This window comes from Artibeus jamaicensis, unplaced genomic scaffold (genome assembly GCF_021234435.1).
Source record: "Artibeus jamaicensis isolate MK-2021 breed Jamaican fruit bat unplaced genomic scaffold, CSHL_Jam_final contig_391, whole genome shotgun sequence".
In the NCBI taxonomy this organism is placed as follows: Eukaryota; Metazoa; Chordata; class Mammalia; order Chiroptera; family Phyllostomidae; genus Artibeus; species Artibeus jamaicensis.
This window is the reverse complement of record NW_026521814.1, coordinates 7290580-7313634: the sequence shown is the minus strand read 5'-3', so window position 1 is coordinate 7313634 and position 23055 is coordinate 7290580. Positions and strand designations below refer to the sequence as shown.

Below are 23055 nucleotides of genomic sequence, written 5' to 3'. Positions count from 1 at the left end.
AAAAATGGGATGCATTCAGAACCATTTCTTTCTTTTTTTTTTTTAATATTTATTTATTTATTTATCTTTAGAGGGGAAGGAGAGAGGGAGAGAAACATCAATGTATGGTTGCCTGTAGTGCGTCCCCTGCTGGGAACTGGCCTGCAGGGAACTCGCTTGCAACCCAGGCATGTACCCTGACTGGGAATTGAACCGCGATCCTCTGGTTCGCAGGCCTGTGCTCAATCCACTGAGCTACACCAGCCAGGGCCCAGAACCATTTCTTCAAACATGTTTTGATAACTGTTTCAATGAATGTTTCATACTACATGTCATCATAACCACTAAATATGTAACTCAAAGATCACAATACCAAGTATTAGTAATCAACAAATCAAATTACAGATTATATTCTGAGAACTCTACTTAAAGCACAAGTTGGGACTGGATGGAATACAGAGAAGTATAAGACAGCAGTGTCTGTGAAAGTTAGGTGCACATTTGCATGCTGTCCATTACAAAACAAGAGTCTAAGACAGCGAAGTTGGATTGGGCAAGTTGCTCTGAGAGATGCAGAGTTTGCCATGAATTTGACGTTGGCACCTAACCCAACACTGATGTAAGCCAGGTGAGAAGTCCCTGACCGTGGGAGGTGGGGAACAATGAACTGTCCAGGGCCCTCAGACGTCATTAAAAAGTACTAGGTTGGGATGGTGTTTTCTTGCTCACTTTCTTGGGTCATCCCATGGATGGAGGAAAGATGCTTTATTTCTTTTTATTCCTCCTTCTCTTGGATAGGTGCTCTCTTCCTATGCTGTCCTGGAACCTCTCAACAACTTCCTTTCTTCTTTGTACCCCACTAGTCGGGAACTACCATGCCACATGTACTCACCTCGCCCTTGACCAGCCTGCGAGTCACAGTCTGCATTTTCAGCATATCCACTTGTTTTATGATTTTATATACATATGTATATGTGTATACATATACATATGTATATGCTTACCTCCTGTATTTATAATTAATTTACTATCTGCCCAGGACAAAAGCCTTATTTATGAAATAATTGCACAACTTTCTGCCTATAAGTTTTGAGCAAAATGATTCAGTGACTGAAATGCTCCTTCTTTTGAAAGCTACTGAGTCATTGCCTTCTTTGTCTTCTTTGACTGGCCTATTGTGTATCATAAAGAAAGACATACTTAGGTTGCAAAGTCTCAGTCGTGACTGTGCCCAAATGCACGTGGAGTTCCAAGATTTCATTCATTCACCTAACAAATATTTTTCAATGCAGTGCTGGCTGTTCCTGGGCTCATGACCTAATCAGTGTCTATGTCCCTCACCCACATTGTGCCTGACACACAGCAGGCTCACTGTGAAGTGCATTGGAGAGATCTATAAAGAATAAGGGGCCCCTTCCCTATGAGCAATTTGCAAAGTGTTTGCTCCTTTGTCCTAAAGACATAAAAAGTTGAATAATAATGCATAATAAGCTATATCTTCCAAAAGAATAAGGTGACTTTAGGGATGCTGGTGATGCTGTGGTTTTGTCTCCTTGGCTATACTGCCATCCCAGAGGTGACATGACAGTCAGAGGAATGGATGAAGTTCTGAGAATGAATGGACACAGCCAGAATGGCATCCATCTATAGTGCCATCGAACCCTGCACACTGGGATTCTGCAGGGAGGGTTTCTGGGATGGCTCAGGAACTGGTCCAGACTGGGAAGTAGGCAATGGAAAGGCAGAAGCTGGGCCCAGGCTGAGCTCAGGACTGTTGAAAAGGGGCTTCACATGGACAGAGAGGCAAACTGGTAGGAGAAACCCTGACAGGACTGCAGTCAGGGAGGTGAGGCTGAGGACGGGAGGAGACAACTATCCTCACATATACCTGTACTTCATAGAGTGTGAGTGAATGGAAAAGAGCTGGTTTAGGTTCTTCACCTGTTATGGTATTTCCCATCAAGCATCACTTTCAAGTAAGTGAGAAAATTGATCAAATATACAATTTTCAAATCTCTGACCTTCGCATTAGACTTTATCACAATACTAGATATTTTAAAAATAGATGTAATGGCCATCTATTTTGATTTTTTTCTAATACTTTGAGAAAATTATCTTTTAATTTTTTTCTCTTTTCCCAGCAAGTGATTTTCTGCAGTGACAAGGAGGGAGTGAAAGACCATTCAAGACATCAATTCTGTGTAGAGAGAGTTACTAGCATACCGCATTTTTCTCTTGGCTCAAGTCAGAAAAAGAAAAAGCCCCCTTGAGAGCACAGTCTGCCCCCTTGGACCCCCAGAGACGATATTAGGAACAGTGGTGTTTTTGCCTAAGGTGGACAATACTTCTAGAGAACACCCAAAGGCTGAATACATTTAATACCTCACTCCATTGCCTACTCATCATACTAATTTTTAATGCTCTAGCTCAGGAGTTGACAAACTTCTATAAAGACCCAGCTGGTAAATATTTTAGAATTAATGGGCCATATATTCTGTCCCAACTCTTCAAGCCACTGTAGCAGAAAGCAGCTAAAAACAATATGTAACAGATGGGAAAGATTATATTCGAATTAAACTTTATTTATGAAAACAGGTGATGGGCTGATTTGTACTACAGGCCATAGATTGTTGACTCTTGGTCTAGCCCTTCAATCTTGAAATTATATTAAAATTACTATGTTCACACAAAGAGGTAATAAATTTCAAGAGATATTGTTTTCACCTATTCTACCCCACCTTAAAAAGTTATTTACTGCTACTAATATATGTATTATTAAAAACATGCCCAAGCACCTAATAGCCAAAGATTCCAGGTTTCATAATTTGTCTTTCAAATATATTTAACACAAACCAGCACTAAGGAAAATTTCAGAGAAAATCCATCAAGGGATGCTAGAGAGAGAGAGAAAAAATCCAACTTCTCCAAATTCGTGAACTCTGAGACTAATCTTATTGGATATTCAGAAATGCATATAATTAATAGCCACACTACTGTGGTAAAATGTGTTTTGAAAAACAGAGAAGAAGATGATATTCCCATATGCATCTGGATGAATTTCCAATCTTACTATGGAAAATGGTAAAATAATGATCTAGGACACTCTGTACTGTCTTTTTTTCTTTTTAATTGCAGAGATCTTCAGAGAGTATAAATCGGCAAATTAATTTCCCTATTCTGCAGGAATGAGATCAATGGAAACATTCTGAGAAGTCACGTGTTTGTGCCTGAACAGCAGCAGACCATTTAAGGCACAAATTTGATTAATTTTCCTGTAGTCCAGGGGCTGGCACTTGGTAAAACATGAATGGGGATGTGAAAAAGTCATCACCAGGCCATAGGAAGAGGTTCTGGCAATGGTGATATGCCCACTGTTGTCTGAGTCATGGCTTGTGAACCTGAGTTGTAGAAAAGAACTAGCCTGATGTGTGCCTGCATTCTACAAAATGCTGTGAGATTCTCTGAATAGTGCTGGCTATTTGTGGTGGCTGAGGACAGGAACAGTACGGTCACTTAGGATTTGAGGGAATAAGGCACCCTATGCGTGCTTGCTGAGTACGGAGAACAGAAGTGACAAAAATAAATACTGTAGGTATTTACTTCCAAATACCTACAGTTATAGTTCATTAATCTAGACTAATTAGAGGTTATAAAATACAATAAAAGTTTCTGACCACAGGGCCACAATGGGAATTTTCATCTTTAACAATTTATTTTTAAAATGCTTAATATTGATGAAGTACTTTATAGGTATGGATCACGGCTACAAACAGTATTTCATTTGATCCTTAATATTTCCTGGTAAGGTAGGTGGGACAGCTGCTATTATTCTCACTTTTCTGATGAGGGCGCAGATGCAGAGAAGTTAAACACCTGGTCTTTAGACACGCAGTGAGGGGAGACCCATGACTCAAAGCACTTCCCTTTTCTACTGACTGCACTGAGCTACTTCACGTTCAAGATCTTTGTGGATTTTGCTTTTTTGTTGTTACCAGACTCTAATGGATGACTGAGAGATGATACTGATGATACAATGTTTTGGCTGGGGCAGAATGATTAGGACAATTATTTTAAAATGACTCTTTTTTTATGTAACAACTATCAAAAACTATATTTATTACTAGCTTTATGGCTTACCTCTTAAAGATGACAATATTATACTGTAGGGAGAACAACGGGAACTTAGTAAGTACTTGCTGAATTGAACTGCTATCGGGAGACCAGCGTCCAGAGAGACTAGTTAATCATTGACTAAATGGTTTTTTTTTTTTTTCTGTTAAATATGGGAGAAACTGCACCTGTTTACTTCCCAATGATTTAAGGAGCTCAACTAGGAAGACTGATGTGAGGCCATTTAGAATAAAGAGTACCTAACTCGCACTACAAATATTATTGAGTAGCCATTGGGAGCAAGGCATTGTGACAGATGCTATAATGAGATTGAGCACAATCTACTCTATGCCAATTGGAACCACAGTTTCATAAAACATGGAAGTTAGGGGCATAGCGCTTACACATGGATGGAGTCGACGATAAACAGCCACAGATCAGTGAGAACGGTAATAGTTTACAATGACGGGATGGGCTTACTATCAAAAAGGAGCAAATCACTGACTGTCCAACCACAATGTAAGGGCCAAACTACATAGACCTTTGAATAGATGCAGTCATGTGAAACACCTACCCAATTTTTAAGATTCAGTATTTAATAAAAGAATACAAGTGTGTCCGTTTTTAGTATGAATTACATGTTAAATGATATTATTTTGAATATACTGAGTTAAATAAAACATTTAAATGCATGTCACACTTTAATTATTACTTTTTAATGTGGCTACTAGAAAATGTAATATTACTATGAAGCCTGAGTGATATTCTTACTGAGCACTGCTGTTCTAGAAGGCTATCCTGAAACCAAAACAGAAGTCCGGGCAGTGCACGGTTCTGAAAGGGCTGCTCGCGTGTATGCTGCTGCCTTTGTGCAGCAAAGGCACAAGTGGACCAGAGACACAGCAGAGAATGAACCAAGGGTTACTGAAACCATGAATTACAAAAATTCTGATGGCTCTCACACGGGAACATAGTCAGGAGAAACATGGACAGGATGGCCGGCGATTCCAAAGTGACTGGACTGGAAACTAAAGGAAGTAGAAGGGACAACTGCTGCCTTCCTCCAGCAGAAGCACAAATATTTGAAGGAGAAATGAGATAAAATGCCTGTTAGAACTGAAGTCCAATCTACGTCCCCCACTTTCTCTCCAGTCACCAGTGAATGCGTCACACACAAGCTCCATCTGTAAGGGTTTATCAGCGGGTAGAACTCCTTAGTGTACCTCAACCAAACCATGTAATATTAAGGCTCCATTTACACATTTTATCTCCAATATATGGCCACAAAAAAACTAAGAATCTCTAGGCCCTCAAATTATAAACCAGAATACTGAAGGTACCTGGAGGGATTCAACTGCACAAGCTCTGAGAAAAGCCCTATTGTCTACCTGAACTTTTAGCATCCCACCCAGTACTGGTCACACTGCAAATGCCCAATAAATTCACTGCATACATCAAAAATGGTAGTTTATTGGAAGGTTAGCAGTCCACACCTACACAATGTGGAAAAGGCAAAGAGCAGAAGCTGTAGACTGGCAGGCTCAGCATTGTGGACGGATGATCAAACACACAGGGTGAGTACTCAGACATAAAGAGCTGGGAGCTAACAAGCTCTCCTAAAATCAAGTGATGCCAGATGGGACTCATATTTTTTCACCCTGCCTCTACATGTGCAGAGGATGTCTTAAACAGAGTAAATCTTGACTTTCATCAGATCTTTGACCTTTCATAAGTCTTTTGTTACACATTTAAAATGTGGAGAAACAGCAGGCATGATATCAGCAGTTTTAAGACTCTTATAAGTAAAGGAATCATAAAGAAAGACTGGTGTTTGAGAAACTGAGGTCAGCATGAGGAAATCCTTCAGGCGTGTTTTAGGGGTTCCTGCACAGCAACTTCTTCTGCAGCGGGTTGAGGGAAGCAGGACCGCACACAGGTGGGTAGCATAAAGGTGGAGGAATCATAGTAGTTCAGAAGACCCTATTATTAGGGGCTATGAGAACACAGTATCTGAAAACAGCGTGATGAATCTAACAGGAAGAAATGTAGTGGTATAATAAAGTATACAAATAAATCATAATTAGAAATAAAAACGCACAACCATGAAGTTTAGGAGGAGGCAGACCAAGTCTGGTGGTGGCTCAGATGTTTATGGGTCATGCCCGCACGGAGTGAAAGCTGTGGAAAGCCAGTGGGGTGTCAAGCTGCATCAGGAGAAATGTAGGAATGCAGCTTGTTCTGAGTTCTCTCATATCCGTGCCAGCCAGTCCGCATTTGGGACCTCATGGCAAGAGGAATGCTGGGAAACAAAGGAGGACAGCAAGCAGGAACAAAGGAAGGGATTAAAGAAGCTTTCAGATGAAGGGAAAGCTTACAAATGATAAACTAGAAATCTTCACATTCTTAAGACTTTTCAATTAGAACTGGTAGCATATACTGAATCTCTTTTCCAATGGCACGTTTTTAAGGAGGGTAGAGGTCCCAGATCTCTTTGAGAATCTGATAAAGCCATGGGCCAGCCACTCCCAGGAAAAACATTACACACATACATGTTTTCATACAATTTTCGGGGGTTCTAAAGCAGAGTTAGAACTACTCTAGCTTAGAAGTTAGAAGGACCCAGGTTTCTGTTTCGCAATAAGAAACTATTTCTCCTTTGACTTATAAAGCAATACTTCTGACCAGGAAATTGACAGAAAGATTCCTAATCTGGGAAGAGGGAGTGGGAGAAGAATGTGCAGCCGGTAACCCACAGAGTCCCTCCCAATTCTAAGATTTCTCCCACCTAAAAGGAACTTTTGAACAATTTCACAGTATTAACGAAAATATTTGAAACACTATTTGTTGTTGTCATTCACATTATAATTTTAAATACTAACAATAGCCATTACACTCTAGTCATTGAAACAGGGTGAAAACAAATGTCATCCAGGCACTAACATGACTTACAGACACATCTAAAAACTACAGGTGGCCAGCTACACCCGGGTGCACAACTACAAAGGTGGCAGGAATATAAGTCATTTCTCGCATTACAAACAATAAAATATTTCTCTTCTCAGGCTGTCTTTCGAACTGCCTGCGCTGCGGGGCATGGTAGCAGAAGCCCTACAGCGATGCAGCATGAGCTCTGGTTTTGCACTTGATTATGAGGATTTTCCTAAGGAGCTACTTTATGCCACAATACCAGACATACTCATACAGTATTTCATTAGTAGTATTACATACTGTCTATATTTTGAGGTCTATATTCTAGGTAACTCATTAATGTATACACCTGAAGAATTTTTTTTATACATTAACTACTGGGAAGGAGAAGAGGTATATCTCAATTTTAATTCAACCCTTAAAGGAAAATGAATAAATCGAAATACTTGAGAGTGAAGCTTATTCCTTTAAAACTCAGGTTCTCAGAAATAGAAAGCAGGAAAAGCTTCCTAGTATTCTTTTGAGATACAATTCCTGGATTTTGCTTGAATTTCTTTTACTTAAATTCTTATCCCTAGTTCTGCTAATAATCTTGGAAGATTCCCCAATCCTGAAATAGTCACAAATTATACTCAAAATTACTTCAGTGTTTCCTCATTACAACCATATACAACTACAATGAGGTGTTATAAATGCCTGCTGGCTCCATGCAGTGCTGCTGCTGGGAAATGATTCTCACACCAAGTGTGACCAAAAGGGCTGCAAGTCACAAGGAGAAGCTGTGTGTGCACACACATGTGTGTGTGTATGTGTGAGGTTAATTTGTGTATGGAACCCCAGTGATAGATGTTACTCACTTAAAATCCCCAGCTTTATTTTCCTATGGGGCTGAAAAGTAAGGTCTTACTGCATCCCTTCATTTCTCAGTGGTCTCTCATTTCCACTGCTTTAATTTTCCACTGAAATCAATTTCTCAAAATGGAAATAAAGCTCTGCTATCAATGGTAGACTTTAAGTGATGTGAAGGGATCTTTTTTTTTCTAGTTCAAGTAATAGACTCCCCCAAATCCATTAGTGACAGTGGACCTATTTTCTAAAGGATTATCAAATTCCATCAAAATCTGTCATATTGTTTACTTGGTTCTCAATGAAACAAACACACCCAGACACTCAGGGGCCACAGAGAGTTTTAGGGATTCTTTTTAGGTCATTCCTTCCATCTGCATTAGCTATAAATGCAGCTGACGAGTGGAGTTATAGAGGAGAGTGGTCCTCAAACTTCAGTGCCCAGTGGGATCAGCAGAAAGGCTTTGGAAACACAGATTGCCAGGTCTCTTCTTCAGAGTCTGTGATCGGTCAGTCTGGGTTGGGGCCCAGTGAGTTGGGTGATGCTGTTGCTCCCAGTCTGGGGACAACCCTTTGACAACCCCTGGTACAGGAACATCTCTGATAAATAGCTGTTTGCGACGCTGTATTTCCTTTATTGATTCCAATTTTCATGGCTAAGCTTTTTGAATCATATTCTAGGCTGGATCCAGAAATGGAAGACAGCTTTCTGTGGCTTCAGAACCTACATAGCCACATCTCCTCTAACTGTCCTGGGGGAAATATTAGTAAAGAGTGCGATCCTCTTCTGGAAGAAGAAGCCAAGCTGTTTCTTGAGTCCCTTCCTCGCTTTTTCCCCACAAAATGATGTAATTTATTTAATTATTAATTGAAATAATTATTTTCAATTACAGTGATGTGCAATATTACATTAGTTACAGGGGTACAACATAGTGATTAAACATTTATGGCCCTCAAATTATAAACCAGTTAAGTCTAGAACCCCTTCTGACACCGTATGTAGTTATTACAGTGTTACTCCCTCACTTTCGTTAAACCACTTACTAAGAATTTGGAGCAAAATTCAAAAGGAAAATGACTCACAAAGGCTATCTGGAAGGGGAGGCTCCATCGGAAAGAACACTGGCGTACTCACCAGAGAGGATATATACCCAGTCGTGTGGTGATAAAAACCATGGCAAACATAACAAATAGGAGATCACAAATTTTCTGAAACTTGGCATAATTTGCCATTTTGGCAGCCTATAAAAGGAAAGAATATGACATATTAATTTAGTTAAACTGAAAAATAAAAAGCTTCTTTGAATATGCATGAGTCTCCTATAATTTATAACTTATTAGATGCATAAAACTTCCTGCTACTTTGAAATGCCATGCATCAGTATTCATAAATTACCCATAAGTCCAGTGAAATGCAGCATTAGCCATAAGTAGAACTATTGACTGTCACAGATTTAATAAAATATTCAGCAACCTGAAAAATGCAATTATATGCGTGATTTCAGGAAAATAGAAAAATAAGAAAATTCTTGCATTATAGATGATATTAGCAAGCCGACCATACCAAAACAGGAATTTAATACAACAGGTCAAAACAGAACATGTTATATAATCCTTTAAACCTTTAATGAATTCTAAACACTAAGACAACAGAATTTATATAGAATATATGAAGCCTTTCTGTATTTTTTCTTCTTTCTACTTAGAATTATAGGTTTTCTTTAAATAGGCATAAGGAATATTCTGGGGAGATAGTTTTTGACCTATTCACATAAATTTAGAACTGAAGAATGTGTCAGGATCATGGCTTTTCAATGACTCCATTTAGGTAAAATTTTCAATGTTACATGAATGGGCCATATTCTAGATGAAAGTCACTAGTGTTGCAAGCGTCTGTAAGAAGTACTGTAATATTTCTGGTAGTGATTTAAGTGACTACTTTTTAAAAAATATAATTTAATTTTTTTTAAACTTTTTTTTCCAGATAGAGGGGAAGGGAAAGAGAAAGAGAGAGAGATTAACATCAGTGTGTGGCTGCCTCTCACATGCCCCACACTGGGGACCTGGCCTACAACCCAGGCATGTGCCCTGACTGGGAATCAAACCAGCGACACTCTGGTTCGTAGGCCAGCACTCAATCCACTGAGCCACACCTGCTGGGATTAAGGGACTACTTTTTATACTATAAATTAATCTAGGGAAGAAATCACATCCCTTTCTTTACCATCTATTTGCAAATGATTCTAAGGCAAAACAAGTGACACTGAAAACATCATTTTGATTGGTCGCCTGTTTTTTACATTTTCACCAAGAATTCACAAGCACCTTCCCCACAGGGTGACAAATTGAAGATGCCTTCTGAATTCATAACATTATGTTCTACTTAATAGAAAGTTGAATTAGCTGAGTCAACTTGGAAAGACTGTTGTCCATAGAAGTTATAACTTAACAGCTTTAAGTAAAACACAAAGCTATAAGAGAACTCATTCCTAAGGGGAAGTATCAATCAACTGAGTGGAAGTTTTTTAATATCATGAATACTTTGGGCATGACACCACACATTACACTGAGAAAAAGCATCTTTTCCCTCCTTCTGGCTAAGCAGCCATGTAATTGTTTTTTATATTCATTCACCAGTATTTAATAAAAAAAGCATTAAGCATCATTTTTTTGGAAATGTCTAAGCCAGAGCTTCTACTTTGAAGAGCTGACAGTCAACATACCTTATTATTTGGATATTATCAGGAGATACTTTATAATACCAAAAAAGGATCCAGGTAATGAACAACGTTTGCTTTTAGCCACATGGCTGGAATTTCTGGATTGTTTTTCTTTTCTGGATTGAAATGGTACGTGATGATTCAACCAATGTTTTCAGACTTGTGGCTCTGCTGAGCATTATGCCAGCCATTTTGCCAGAGACTGGCATTGGCAGATTGTACAGGACTGATTTCAAGACTGTAGAGTACTGTATAAATTTCTACTTTGAAGCATGCTTAGGATTTAATCAAATGGTAACTGACTTTCAGGGTGTTGCCCTTATACTGATTATATTTCTCCTTTAAAAAAATGTGGAATAGAACCTACCATGAAGCACTTAAAAATCATAGTGCTGAGCTATCATCTGACATATCCTAGCCCATTAGGACTATTTTGTCTGTTTCATAAACTTACATGGACCAAGTTTAAAAAAAATGCTACATAGCCCCAGCTGGTGTGGCTCAGTGGATTGAGTGCTGGATTGTGAACCAAAGGGTCTCTGGTTTGATTCCCAGTCAGAGTACATGACTGCATTGCAGGCTGGGTCTCCCAGTAGGGGGCGCTCGAGAGGCAACCACACACTGACGTTTCCCTCCACTCCCCTCTCTAAAAATTATTATAAATAAAATATTTTAAAAAATAAAAATGCTATACATACATCACACCTTGACAGTTTTTATAAAAGATTCAGTTTCATGGTATGGGAAATCTTGGCTTTTATTTCAGTGACCGATCATTATTTGAGGGCACCTTTATTCTGTATCCACAGTGACAGTAGATGCTTCAAAGGGGCAGACTGTGGGCCAGCAGGAATAAAAAATCAGAATACAGATTCTAAGACCCATTTCTGAATGGATTTTTACTCCGATAAGTTTATTTTTGACAAGTTACATAAATTTCTTAGTTTAATGTGAAGTAAACTTTTATTTAATTATATAACATTATAGTGTGTAATTAAGAGTAAATACTACATCAAAATTTTGCTGAGGATTTTATCTTTTGAAAGACACCAAAACAAAAAAAAGAAAGACACTAGAAGCATTTTTCTTTTTACCCTACTTTAATAATTCTAAATGATGGAGGTTTGCAAAGTTATTCCAAGTGCAACCAGTGTATCCTCAGATACCTTTTATTTATATGTATAGAAAACAATTTTTATATAATTTGGAATTTGTATACTTTCATTGTAAAAAAGTAGATAATATGTATATTGGCAATAAAAACGATGACTACTAATCAATTTCATCAGCATGTACAACTCCCATTAACAACTGAATTGAATTATATACACTTTTTGGACAAATCAGTGTGAAACTTATAACACCAGAAATAAAATGTATTCAAGTAATACTTTTCCTAATGTAAAGCACTCATTTCTTTAGCGTGGAATAATAAAGGTATTCCTTATTTCATTAATACAGAATACTAACATGATGAGTATTTTTTATATAGAATTTATATACTAATTTAAAGTCTCACTTCCACCAATTTCAGCTACAAAGAAATACTCTGCAGTTTCAAAACAGGCATACACGACTATCCCCAGCTCCATTAGCACAACACAGAAGGAGTGATAATCTGTGGACCTTCCTCAATTCTAGATTTTGTACTCTTAAAGATGAAAAAAGTTTTTACCTCCAGGAGAGCATCAGCTGAATCGTGAAGACAGAGAACCAGGGTCCCTACTCGAGCCATATTGTTGACATATGAAAAGGTAATTAGGAAAATAGACACCAGGTGATGCAGGAACATAATGCCAAAGTCCTTGGGGAGGAAAAAACAGCCATGTCAGGGCTTAGCAGTACCACAGCATTTCCATTGATGTGTTCAACCGCTCCACCAATACTTTCTTGAGGCTCTCTATGCACCTAACACTGGGGATACTAGAGTGAGTAAGACACTCTGCAAGCTCACCGTATCATGGGAGAGATACACAGCAGACCAGTAATTATGGAGAATGCAATAAAAGTCAGGGCTAAGGCCAGATCATAAAGGGTGTTTTGTACCAACCCAAGGAATTTGATGCAATGGGAGAAATTACTGTAGGATTTTAAGCAAAGAAAGCCACAGCTTAAATCAGTATATACTTGGGGAAAACCTGTCAGGCAGCAGTGCAGGTCCAGCTGGACTACTTCTCTGACTCTTTCTGTGTCCATCTCCTGGAATATGCTCATTGGGCTATTAAAGCAAGAATAGTAATATATTGGCTTTTCTATGAATCCTACACAAACAAGCTCTAAATTTTAACCAGTAACTGTGTATAGTCATTATAAATTTAGCAAAAGTAATGGAACACTGGTTGTCTTTATTTTGGTTAACTTCAAGGGAACTACTTCTTGGCCCATGTGAAAAGATTATCTTTCTCAGATACTGTTTTATCTCCTGACCATCTGGACACCATTTCTTGTGATACGGAATTTCTGTTGCTTAGAAGCACGGTCTCTCTAAAAGAGGCGAAAGGCGGTGAGTAAATGGTGATGGAAGGAGACTTGACTTGGGTTGGTGAACACACACTACGATATACAGATGATGTATTATAGAACTGTATGTATACATGAAACCTATGTAATTTTATTAACCAGTGTCATCCCCGATAAATTCAATAAAAATTTTTAAAAAGAAATGCAGTCTCTTTTACTGATATTTTTACTCCCATTGAATCTTTATTTCTCTCAGAATAAACTTGAACTTCTCAGAGTCTTATATGCCAGGATTGGCTCTAATGGCGATTTACTTAAAGCCCTATACCATTTGTGTAAAAACCCAAAACATTAGCCAAAATGTAAAGCATATTATGAAGCTGAGAGAGAAAGGGAAAGAGACCAAGAGTGTGCACACACATCCTCTTTTCAGGAATGGTGAATGTCGCAGTTTGAAGTTTGTAAGGTCAACTTCAATGACTTTTAAATTGTTTTAAAACATTTAAACAACAGGCCTTGTTTAGATACTGAAAGTAAAATGATAATCTACAAGAAATAACATATTGCTCCTATAAGGTCTTTTTTGCCATTTATTTTATTGTATAGTTCCCATACTGAAAACATTTCCAATTATTTGACTTTAATTTTTATACCTCAAGCCTACAAAGCTATGGATATTTTTAATGTTTAAATTCCCATGATACAGACATCTTAAAATTGTCTCTTTAATGTTTTATAATGTCAAGCTCTAAAAGAAAATAATGAGGACTTCCGCCAAGATGGAGGCGTAGGTGGAAACCCTGTGCCTTCTCACACAACCAAGTTTAAAAACAACAAATTTTAGCAACAAAAACACAGCCAAACCACAGAAAATTGAACTATACTGATGTCTGACAACAACGAACCCTTCAGCCAAACCAGTAAGAGGGGCAGAGCCAGCAGCAGACCGGTCAGGCAGGAAAGATCCACCGGACAAACCCGGGCGTGTGACCCAGGTACGCCAGCAGCCGTGGGCAGATCCCAGGTGTGGAGAAATGGGCGGACACGCTGAGGGCTGATCACGGTTACACATTGGCTCGCAGATTAACTGGTGAAGGATCTAGCAGTGAGACGGACCACGCAGGCCCCAGCAGCAGGAAGTGGCAGAGAGGACTGCTATTGTCCCTCTCTGACCCCGCTCCCACATGCAGCATCACAAACCAGCGACCTGGGTAGCCCCGCCCTGGTGAACATCTAAGGTTCCTCTCCTCATATGTAACAGGCGCAAAAAGATCAAAACATGGCTCAAGAACAACTCAGAGCCCCAGAGCCAATAAATCTAAGTGATGAAGAAATAGCCAAATTTTCAGATGCACAGTTCAAATCACTGGTGATCAGGATGCTCACAGAACTGGTTGAGTTTAGTCACAAATTAGAGGAACATATGCAGGCTAAACTAATTGAAATGAAAAGAAATGCACAGGAAACCAATAGTAATGAAAAGGAAACTGGGACTCAAATCAATCAAGTGGACCAGAAGGAAGAAAAAAATGGCCAAACAAAAGGATGAAGAAATGAGAATCCAAAAAAAGGAGGAGAGGCTTAGGAACCTCCAAGACATCTTTAAATGTTCCAACATCAGAATTATAGGGGTACCAGAAGGGGAAGAAGAACAGCCATGAGTGGAAAACTTATTTGAACAAATAATAAAGGAGACTTCCGGGAAATCCAGGAAGCTCAGAGAGTCCCAAAGAACTTGGACCCAAGAAGGAATACACCAAGGCACATCATCATTACATTAGCCAAGATTAACATGAAGGAGAGAATCCTAGAAGCAGCAAGAGCTAAGGGGACAGTCACCTACAAAGGAGTTCCCATCAGACTGTCAGCAGATTTCTCAAAAGACACCTTACAGGCAAGAAGGGGCTGGAAAGAAGTATTCCAAGTCATGAAATCCAAAGACCTACATCCAAGATTGCTCTATTCAGCAAAGCTTTCATTTAGAATGGAAGGGCAGATAAAGTGCTTCTCAGATAAGATCAAATTCAAGGAGTTCATCATCACCAAGCCCTTATTATATGAAATGTTAAAGGGACTTACCTAAGAAAAAGAAGATAAAAAAGATGAACAGTGAAGGAACAGCAAACTCACAGTTATTAAGAACTACACCTAAAACAAAAGCAAACTAAGAGGACAGCTAGATCAGGAGCAGAAGCATAGAAATGAAGATCACATGGAGGGTTAGCAACAGGGGAGTGGGAGAAGGAGAAGTGGGGAAAGGTACAGAAAATAAGTAGCATAGATGGTAGGTAGAAAATAGATAGGGAGGAGGGCAAGAATAGTATGGGAAATATAGAATCTAAAGAACTTGAGACACGTGGTCATAAACTAAAGGGGGGAGTGGTGGGGGAGGGGGTGTGCAGGGTGGAGGGGAATGAAAGAGGGAAATAGAACAACTGTAATGGCATAATCAATAAAATATATTTAAAAAAATTAAAAAAGCAAAAAAAAAGAGAAAATAATGAAGTAAGGTTAAATGTGTATGTTTGAAGAAAAACCCACAATGTTTGGGTTCTGTATACACTTTGGAGAACATGTCCCAAGTTTACTTTTCTGCCTTGGAAAGTGCCAAACATTTATGAATAACCATGCATATTGATTTATTACTAGTCCAGTAAGCCCTCACTTAAGTGTGTTGATAGGTTCTGTGACTTTAAGTGAAGTGGACAATGAAACCAATTTCATCACAGGCTAACTGATATAAAGAAGAATTAGGTTCCTATAGCCTCTCATTGTTATAACAAAACGAATGAACAAAATGGTGTTATTTGCAGAGCTGCTGCAGTAGTTGCCTAAATCAGGTCAGATAATTTTTTCAATGAAGTGCATCTATGTCTCTTATTTTCAGTTAACTTGGCTGTACTGCACTGATGGTGAATATCATTGTTGGAAGAACCATCGGTCTTGCATCAGTTAGTTCTATCTGTCCGAAGTAGAATTCAGCACTGAGTCTTGCAAACTCCAGTCACCTGGTGACCCGCCACTATGCGCCTCCCTCTAAAAGCACGTCCACACCCCGTTCTCAGCTGTCTACCAGAGAGAGATGATGAGCATGCTCTGAGTGTAATGAGTGATTATGTATCAACTCGATTTACAAGATCTGTCTACTTTTCCTGATTTTGTTTTGATAGCATCTAAGATTTTCCTAAATCATTTAAGTTGGACAAGACCGAAATGCGTGAGGCAGTCAATAAAAATTGCTCTGATAGTGTTTCCCACTGGAATCGAGATCGTTCTCTCCAGGCTATTATACAAAACGTATTAGGTTCCACTATCCAGCAAGCAATAGCTATTTCAAAACAACAAATCAGTTAAAGTGGAGCTACCCTATCAACTGATATGTTAAATTATTTCTTGAACATAATGGAATGAAAACATAGCGTTTCACTCAACATTTTAGTGAGTTTATATTTGCCCATGGTCATTACACCAACTTCAGAGTGCAACCAGCGGAGCACCTAACCAGAATAATGCTTCCCCCATTTCCATTGTTCAGCCCTGAGTGCTTGCTCTTGATTCACTGAAAGAGAACAAGAGTTCTTCTCTATTTAATTTTAAAATGAATAAATATACATCGATTACAATTTACATTTTAATCAATCCACTTATGGAGGATTAGAACTATTTTATAATTAAGTTTCCTGATTTGCATCGGATATAAATGTCCATAAACACCACAAAGCCTGTCGATGCATCAAGGACCCTCCCAAAAATGAGAGCCTTATTTTTCAGTTTGTTTGGGAAGATCATTTCCGCACATACAAATCCTCTGCTCCTAGAAAATATTTACTGTTGAGGGACTCAGAGTTATGCCCATGGCACATGAATGATTTTCACTAGACAGTCATATCTGTACAGATATGAAAGAAGCAGGAATATTGAATTTTACCTTACATTTCTGTTTCAGAAAATCATGATACACAATGAAATACCTTAAATAAAAGCCACACGATAATTACTTTATGTGTTATCTCACCCTGACACATTTTTTTAAGTAGACACTAAATCTGGTCCAAATGAGAGTTTTTAAACAAATTGTGAATTTGGACTTCATCAGCGCAGGGCGGGACACACCCACCCTCAGGCGTGTTACTGCTGGAGCGATGGGTGTGTGCAGACACACACGCAGCTGCAGGGACCTCGGCATTGTAGGCTGAGAATGTCCCACTGCATTTTTAGTAGCAGCAATTATACAGAGGGAGTGGGAATTTTTGCTGTTTCTCAGACTGAAGACAGATTCCAAAAGCCCTTATTCAAAACAGACTGTCCTGGCCACCTACTTTTGTGGTGTCCCCAGCCCCCTACCTTTCTTTCACATTGTTTTTGGACATATTCATAGCTTTTTCTAAGGGCTCCTTTTATGATTCTCACCTAATATTTACCCCAATCTGGAAGCCTCATTCCAGTGGCTTCTTTTATCTTAATTTTCACAGACAGATAGAAAATTAAATGTGGTCTTGATTCAAAATCCATTAGGTCTGAAATGAAAGAATCCAAGGAAGATAGATCATCCATACTAATATCGGAAGTGGTAAAATTCCAACTTTTTGGCCTCCATCCCCAATTATTAGAATGAGAATCAGCATCCTTAACTCAAGTCTCCAGGGGAAATTTATGCACAAGAAAACATTAGCCAGAGGGATGAGCCTCTCATTAAGACATATTCTATAAGAATGTGTTTGGTGCTCAATATGATGAAACTCCATTTGGAATAATCAGACTGCAGAGAGTCTTTGAATTAATACTGTGTTTTCAGGAGGCACCAGAAATCCATCTTCATGTACATGTTTTCAAAAATGCAAAATGAACTCATTCCTCAAAAACAAAACAAAGTAGCACAAACACCAAGAAACTTGTTAAGTTCCCATTTATCCAATAAAATACTAATAATTTTATTAAGTTTCTCTTGGGAATAATCTTTGCAAGAAATAAGGAAAAACACTGAAGAACCTTCTCAAAAAAAGAAATAGGAAGGTCGAGGTTAGAAGTGCTAGCTGATTTGGATGTGCATGAATAGCAAAGAAAACAAAATACTTCTAAAGTGCAGTGCAAGAAAAAGACTCTTCTCTCTCAGATCCAAATGGCATGCATTAGCTTTCTGAATTTAATTTAATAAAATTAATAAATATAATTAGTACATTTATAATCTAACTCATGAATAGAAATGAGTTAATTTGTACCGTTTTATTCATTTAACAGGTTTTCAAGCCCTCTATCAAAGAGAAAGACAACAGCTGATAATTTAAAGCTGATTTTGTTTTATGAAAACTGCAGCAATAATAGAAATCTCTCATTTCTATTAGCTTTTTTTTTTTTTTTTGAAGAATAGTTTTCTTACTGAAGCCTTCAAGGTACACAGAAATGTATATGACCTTCAACAGAGCAAGATGCTTTTTTTTTTTAAGAAGTGAATAAGAGACAGTCTTGCTATCTCTTCACTTGGGCTTTTACAACTTGAGGTGGAACACCCAGAGTGCCAGGGAGCAGCACGGCCATGCAGGAGGCGGGCTTCCGGCGTGTGACTTAGCAATGCGCAGGGGAGACCAGCTGCTCAGGCTCCATCTCCTCTCCAGAGTGAATGCAGGGATGGACATGGGAATGATTTCCAGCACAGCTCACATATGCCAAGGGTAATCATAGTTACGTACTTTTCCCACTGAGGGAATATGAAAGTATAATAGACTCTCAACCTTTGTCTATGCATGGATAGCTAAAATCCTGACTAACAGCGTGGATACACACACACACACACACACACACACACACATATGAATTCTCTTAAAAAAAGAATATACATATATATTCATACATATATATTCTCTTAAAAAGAAAAAGAAGAGACTAAAAAACTAGCTAGGTTTTGAGACAATGAGTGAAATGAAAGTATATTTAGGGGATATACTTTCCCTATGCAGAAATTAGTGGGTTTAGACTTGTCTGATATTAAGTAATTTGAGGAACATTATATTCTTCTCCTACCAGCACCTGATGTGAATAGCCTTCAATGTATGCAAATGTAAACTTTTGGGTATCTGTACTCTCCCACAATTTATCTGTTTATTATACTTTTAAGTGGCCTTGAATTTTGGCTCACTATAAAGAGAACTGGTTAAATGTGCCACTTAAAGAAAGGTATTACAAATAACAAGCCTCTTCAAAAACTATAACTGAAATTCACTTTTATTCTCCTGTACAGCCTATGCACTTTAGGGTAAATATTTATGGGAAAATTTGGAAAGACATGAAAATGCGTAATTTATTTGGGAAACATCTGTTCAGTCAAAAAGAGGAGGAGTCCTGGCAGGCATGATTTAATGATCCCTTCTCTAAAATTCAGCCTGTGAATAGAGCTTCATTCACACTAAATCTAGAGTTAAATTTAGACTAAATAGATTAGATTAAATAGACTAGATTTTCCTCCCCTTTCAGACTGAATATATACAGATTTAGGTCTGTAGACACGACTGTCACATACAAATATCCCAAATGCTAAGGAACTACTTGGTTAAAGAGTTCACAGTTACCATTGCTACTATCAAAATGTTTTTAAAATGCATACGGCTATGATGTAAGTATCTCTGCTAGCCATTCTGAAATCTGACATCCTCACCATTCACCAGATGAGCACGTCCAGAGTGCTCTACCTTAGAGCACAGAGAGACACACTGTGGCCCCCAGGCTGAATCTGGCCCTCCATTTGCTTTTGTTAAGAAAGATTTATTGCAACACTGTCACATCCATTTGTTCCATTATTGTCTATGGCAGTGTTCTTGCTATAGTGGCAGAGTTGAATAGCTTCGACAGAGACTGTATAGTCCAAAAGTTTAAAATATCTGCTATATGGAACTTTACAGAAAAGTCTGTTGACCCTGTCCTTAGAGCACAGGTGGCAAACACGAGGCCCGCGGACCGAATCTGGCCCCCCCACCTTGTTTTATGTGGCCCAACACCTTGTTTCTACCTGGTGGCAATGCCAAGCTTCTTGCTCCGAGTTAAGGAGTAGTTACATTTATACAGTTCTAAAATTGCAATTGGCCCTTTGAAGGCAACCACGAGGCTGATGTGGTCCCGGGTGAAAATAAGCTGGACACCCCTGCCTTAGAGCCGCATCAAAAGGCATGTTATGGGAAACTCTCGATCATGTTACTGAGATGTGGCAGCTGTGTAGTCTCAGGGCCAACTTCATCCAATTTTCTTCAGATAAAGAATATGCGAGACATTTACTTTTCATAGCTGTTCTGAAGAAACCCATAAAATATGACCCTCAAAATTCAGGTACACTATAAAAAAAAGAGTTTGGGCAGGTATCCTCGCCAAACTTCTCAAGGTAAATTATAACTACAATTTCAAGAGAATCTGAAAACCAAGGAGATTGCTCGCAGATTTTAAAACAAGAGCAGTCTAAGTGTAACATTACTGTCTATGCTGACACAGGGGCCATTATTTTACAGCTTCTGGGAACTTACCTAAATAAAGTGAAGATCTGCTTTGTAAGTAGTTTTACCCAATCTGTCTCCTGTGTAACATTTATGGTACCATTTCAAGATCAAGAATTCTTAATCTCTTGTCTACGATGAATTATTTAGCTAATATCAATCTTTAATTGATTTTGTTACTGTGGCAGGGGATGCAACAAAATTTTGTTTGTACAAAAGAAAACAAAACAGTGAGAGAGCACTACCAATTCCCTCCCGTGTGCCTGGCCAGAAATATATATATATTTCCCTGAAGACAAAGGCAATGCCAACACTTGATATCAAGTAAACCCATTAAAGTTGAAAACATCCAGAATGATCAGTAGGGGGCAGACTGTGTCCAACTAAAATAAAAAATATCCCAGGACTCAAAAGCTATCATTCTCATATTTACTTTAATTATGTGACCAAAATGACAATGGGCAATCAAGGACTCAATTCGCAGTTGAGATGGTAGATGAAAAAATTTCCCTTCAGGTCAACCAGGCAGGGATGAGGCTGTAAGTCATCAGAAGGGGTTCAGAGAAACTCATTATTATCATCAACCTCATCTTTTCTCTTCTAACTCTTCTTTCCTTCAGCTGTCTGAGTTCTCCACCTGCCTTTATAAATAGACAAACCTGTCCCTGTAGAATTCACTCCTTAAGTTACTTCCTGCTCCCATGCAGGCCTCTGGCCATGCAGTACCTGCGCCCCCGCCCCGTCCCCACTCTGGGAGGCTTGTTTTCTCTTCTCCCAGCCCTACTCCACTGTGACTCCCTGGTGAACTTCCATCTACCCTCCCTGTGATTCGCCTGCTAATTCTCAAGCTCCAAGGATTCTGTCTGACACTGTGATCTACTTTGAACAAGGACCTCATAAGGCGAGTACTATTTGAACTCTGTTTAATAAAGAAACTGAGGCACAGAGACCCTACGTCATTTTTCCGAAGTCATCATGAGGATGGGCTAGAGCCAGATCGGATCCAGCCCTGTGGACGCCAGGGCCCAGGCTGCTGTCACAGCAGGCGGCTCCTCAGAAACCAATGCACGAGCAAAGACTGAAGAAGGAGGCCACGGAGGGAGACTCCTGAAAACACGTCAGTGAGAGACTAACAAACAGAGCAAGGTCCACTCTAGAAGAAAGGAAGAGAAGGGGGATCAAGAGCAAAGGTGCCGAATTAGCTGTGAGCGGAAGAGGTGCGGCTTGTTTGGAAGCCAAAGGGCAGAACACGAGACAGGCCTGGCTATACCTATGGCAAAGAGAAGGAGGGAATTCACTGAGACAGAGAGACAGAACTACAATAAGCCAAAGTGGGCATTTTCCCAAGACCCCTAGGATGACTTGTGGGGAACTTTCCAGAGGAAGCTGAATGACTGAATCTCACAAATGAAAGTGGGACCTTCCAAGGGCCAGCAGTATCTCCTGAGAGAAGAGGGGAGTCCTGAGGCCTGGACTTAAGGACTGAGAGCTCCCTACCATCGTGTGGGTTGTAGGTGTAGGTCTCTGTAGTGCAGCAATGCTGTGGCCCTTTGCACCTCATGGAGGAAGAAGTCCCTGCCTGTCACCCTCCCACACCCTGGACAGTACTTTGTGACATCTAAAGATGCGTAAGAGCTTCTCCCCTGGCAAAGAAACTTGGGAGTTTGATTACCGGAGTAAGTTAGATCAATCTCTGAATAAAATCCCATAAAAACTACCCTGTAAACCATATTTCTCTTCCAGACAATCCTGTTCTATTGTTGTACCACCAGCCTGCATACAGCTCTGGGTTGAAATGCTTTGATTGCAGGTTCTAGCTTACTGAAATGAGCTGCATCCTCTTTCCGTCCCATATTGTGAAGGTTCTGTAGTGTGGGGAAAAGCCAAACCCACAGCAGTGGCCTAAGAGTCAGGAATATTTGCCTTGGAAGCAACCTAAGCCTTGAGTGCAGGATATTGCCACTCCAGCCAGAAGGGGACACACAGATGAGCAACTCTGCCCCTCTGTAAAGAGCCATTAAGGGGCCACAAGCAGTAGCAGTGAGGCTCCTGCGAGAGAATTCTGCATCTCCCCTCACCCCTTGCAGAACGATCAGGTGTCATCTGGCGTGATTTCAGGTTTTTAAGAAAAGGACATGCTGACACAGTTTGAGGCACTGCCCTGGGGTCATATTCTTCGGAAAGAGTTAAAAATAAGCTAGATGAGATGTTCTCACATGTTTTTGTCTCAGGACCCTCTTATATTCCTGAAAATTATTGAGGACACCAAAAACACATTTGTTATATGTGGGTTGTGTCTATCAGTATTTAACACATTAGTCATTAAAATGGAGACATTTTTAAAATGTGAAAAAACACACTTATTAACTTATTTTAAAGTTCATTCTTTGTTAATTAACATAAATATTTGTGCCCAAAGAACTACAGTTTCCAAAATTAAATCTCTGGTTTCAAAAATGGCATCATGATTGCAAATCTCTTTACCGTCTGGCTTAAGACAAAAGAGTTCAGTTCTCATAAGTGCATATACATTCAAT

At 39.2% G+C, this 23055-nt stretch overlaps 1 protein-coding gene across 2 annotated transcripts in view; it reads right to left on the bottom strand.

Moving 5' to 3' along the window:
* CERS6 (ceramide synthase 6) overlaps positions 1–23055 on the bottom strand; it is a 297599-nt gene that overhangs the window by 44214 nt on the left and 230330 nt on the right. For both annotated transcript variants that reach the window (XM_037140703.2, XM_037140704.2), the window contains exons 7-8: positions 12259–12387; positions 8999–9105 (exon numbers count right to left, since the gene is read on the bottom strand). In XM_037140703.2, coding sequence (XP_036996598.2) covers positions 8999–9105; positions 12259–12387 — 236 coding nt within the window. The remainder of the gene's footprint in view (positions 1–8998; positions 9106–12258; positions 12388–23055) is intronic.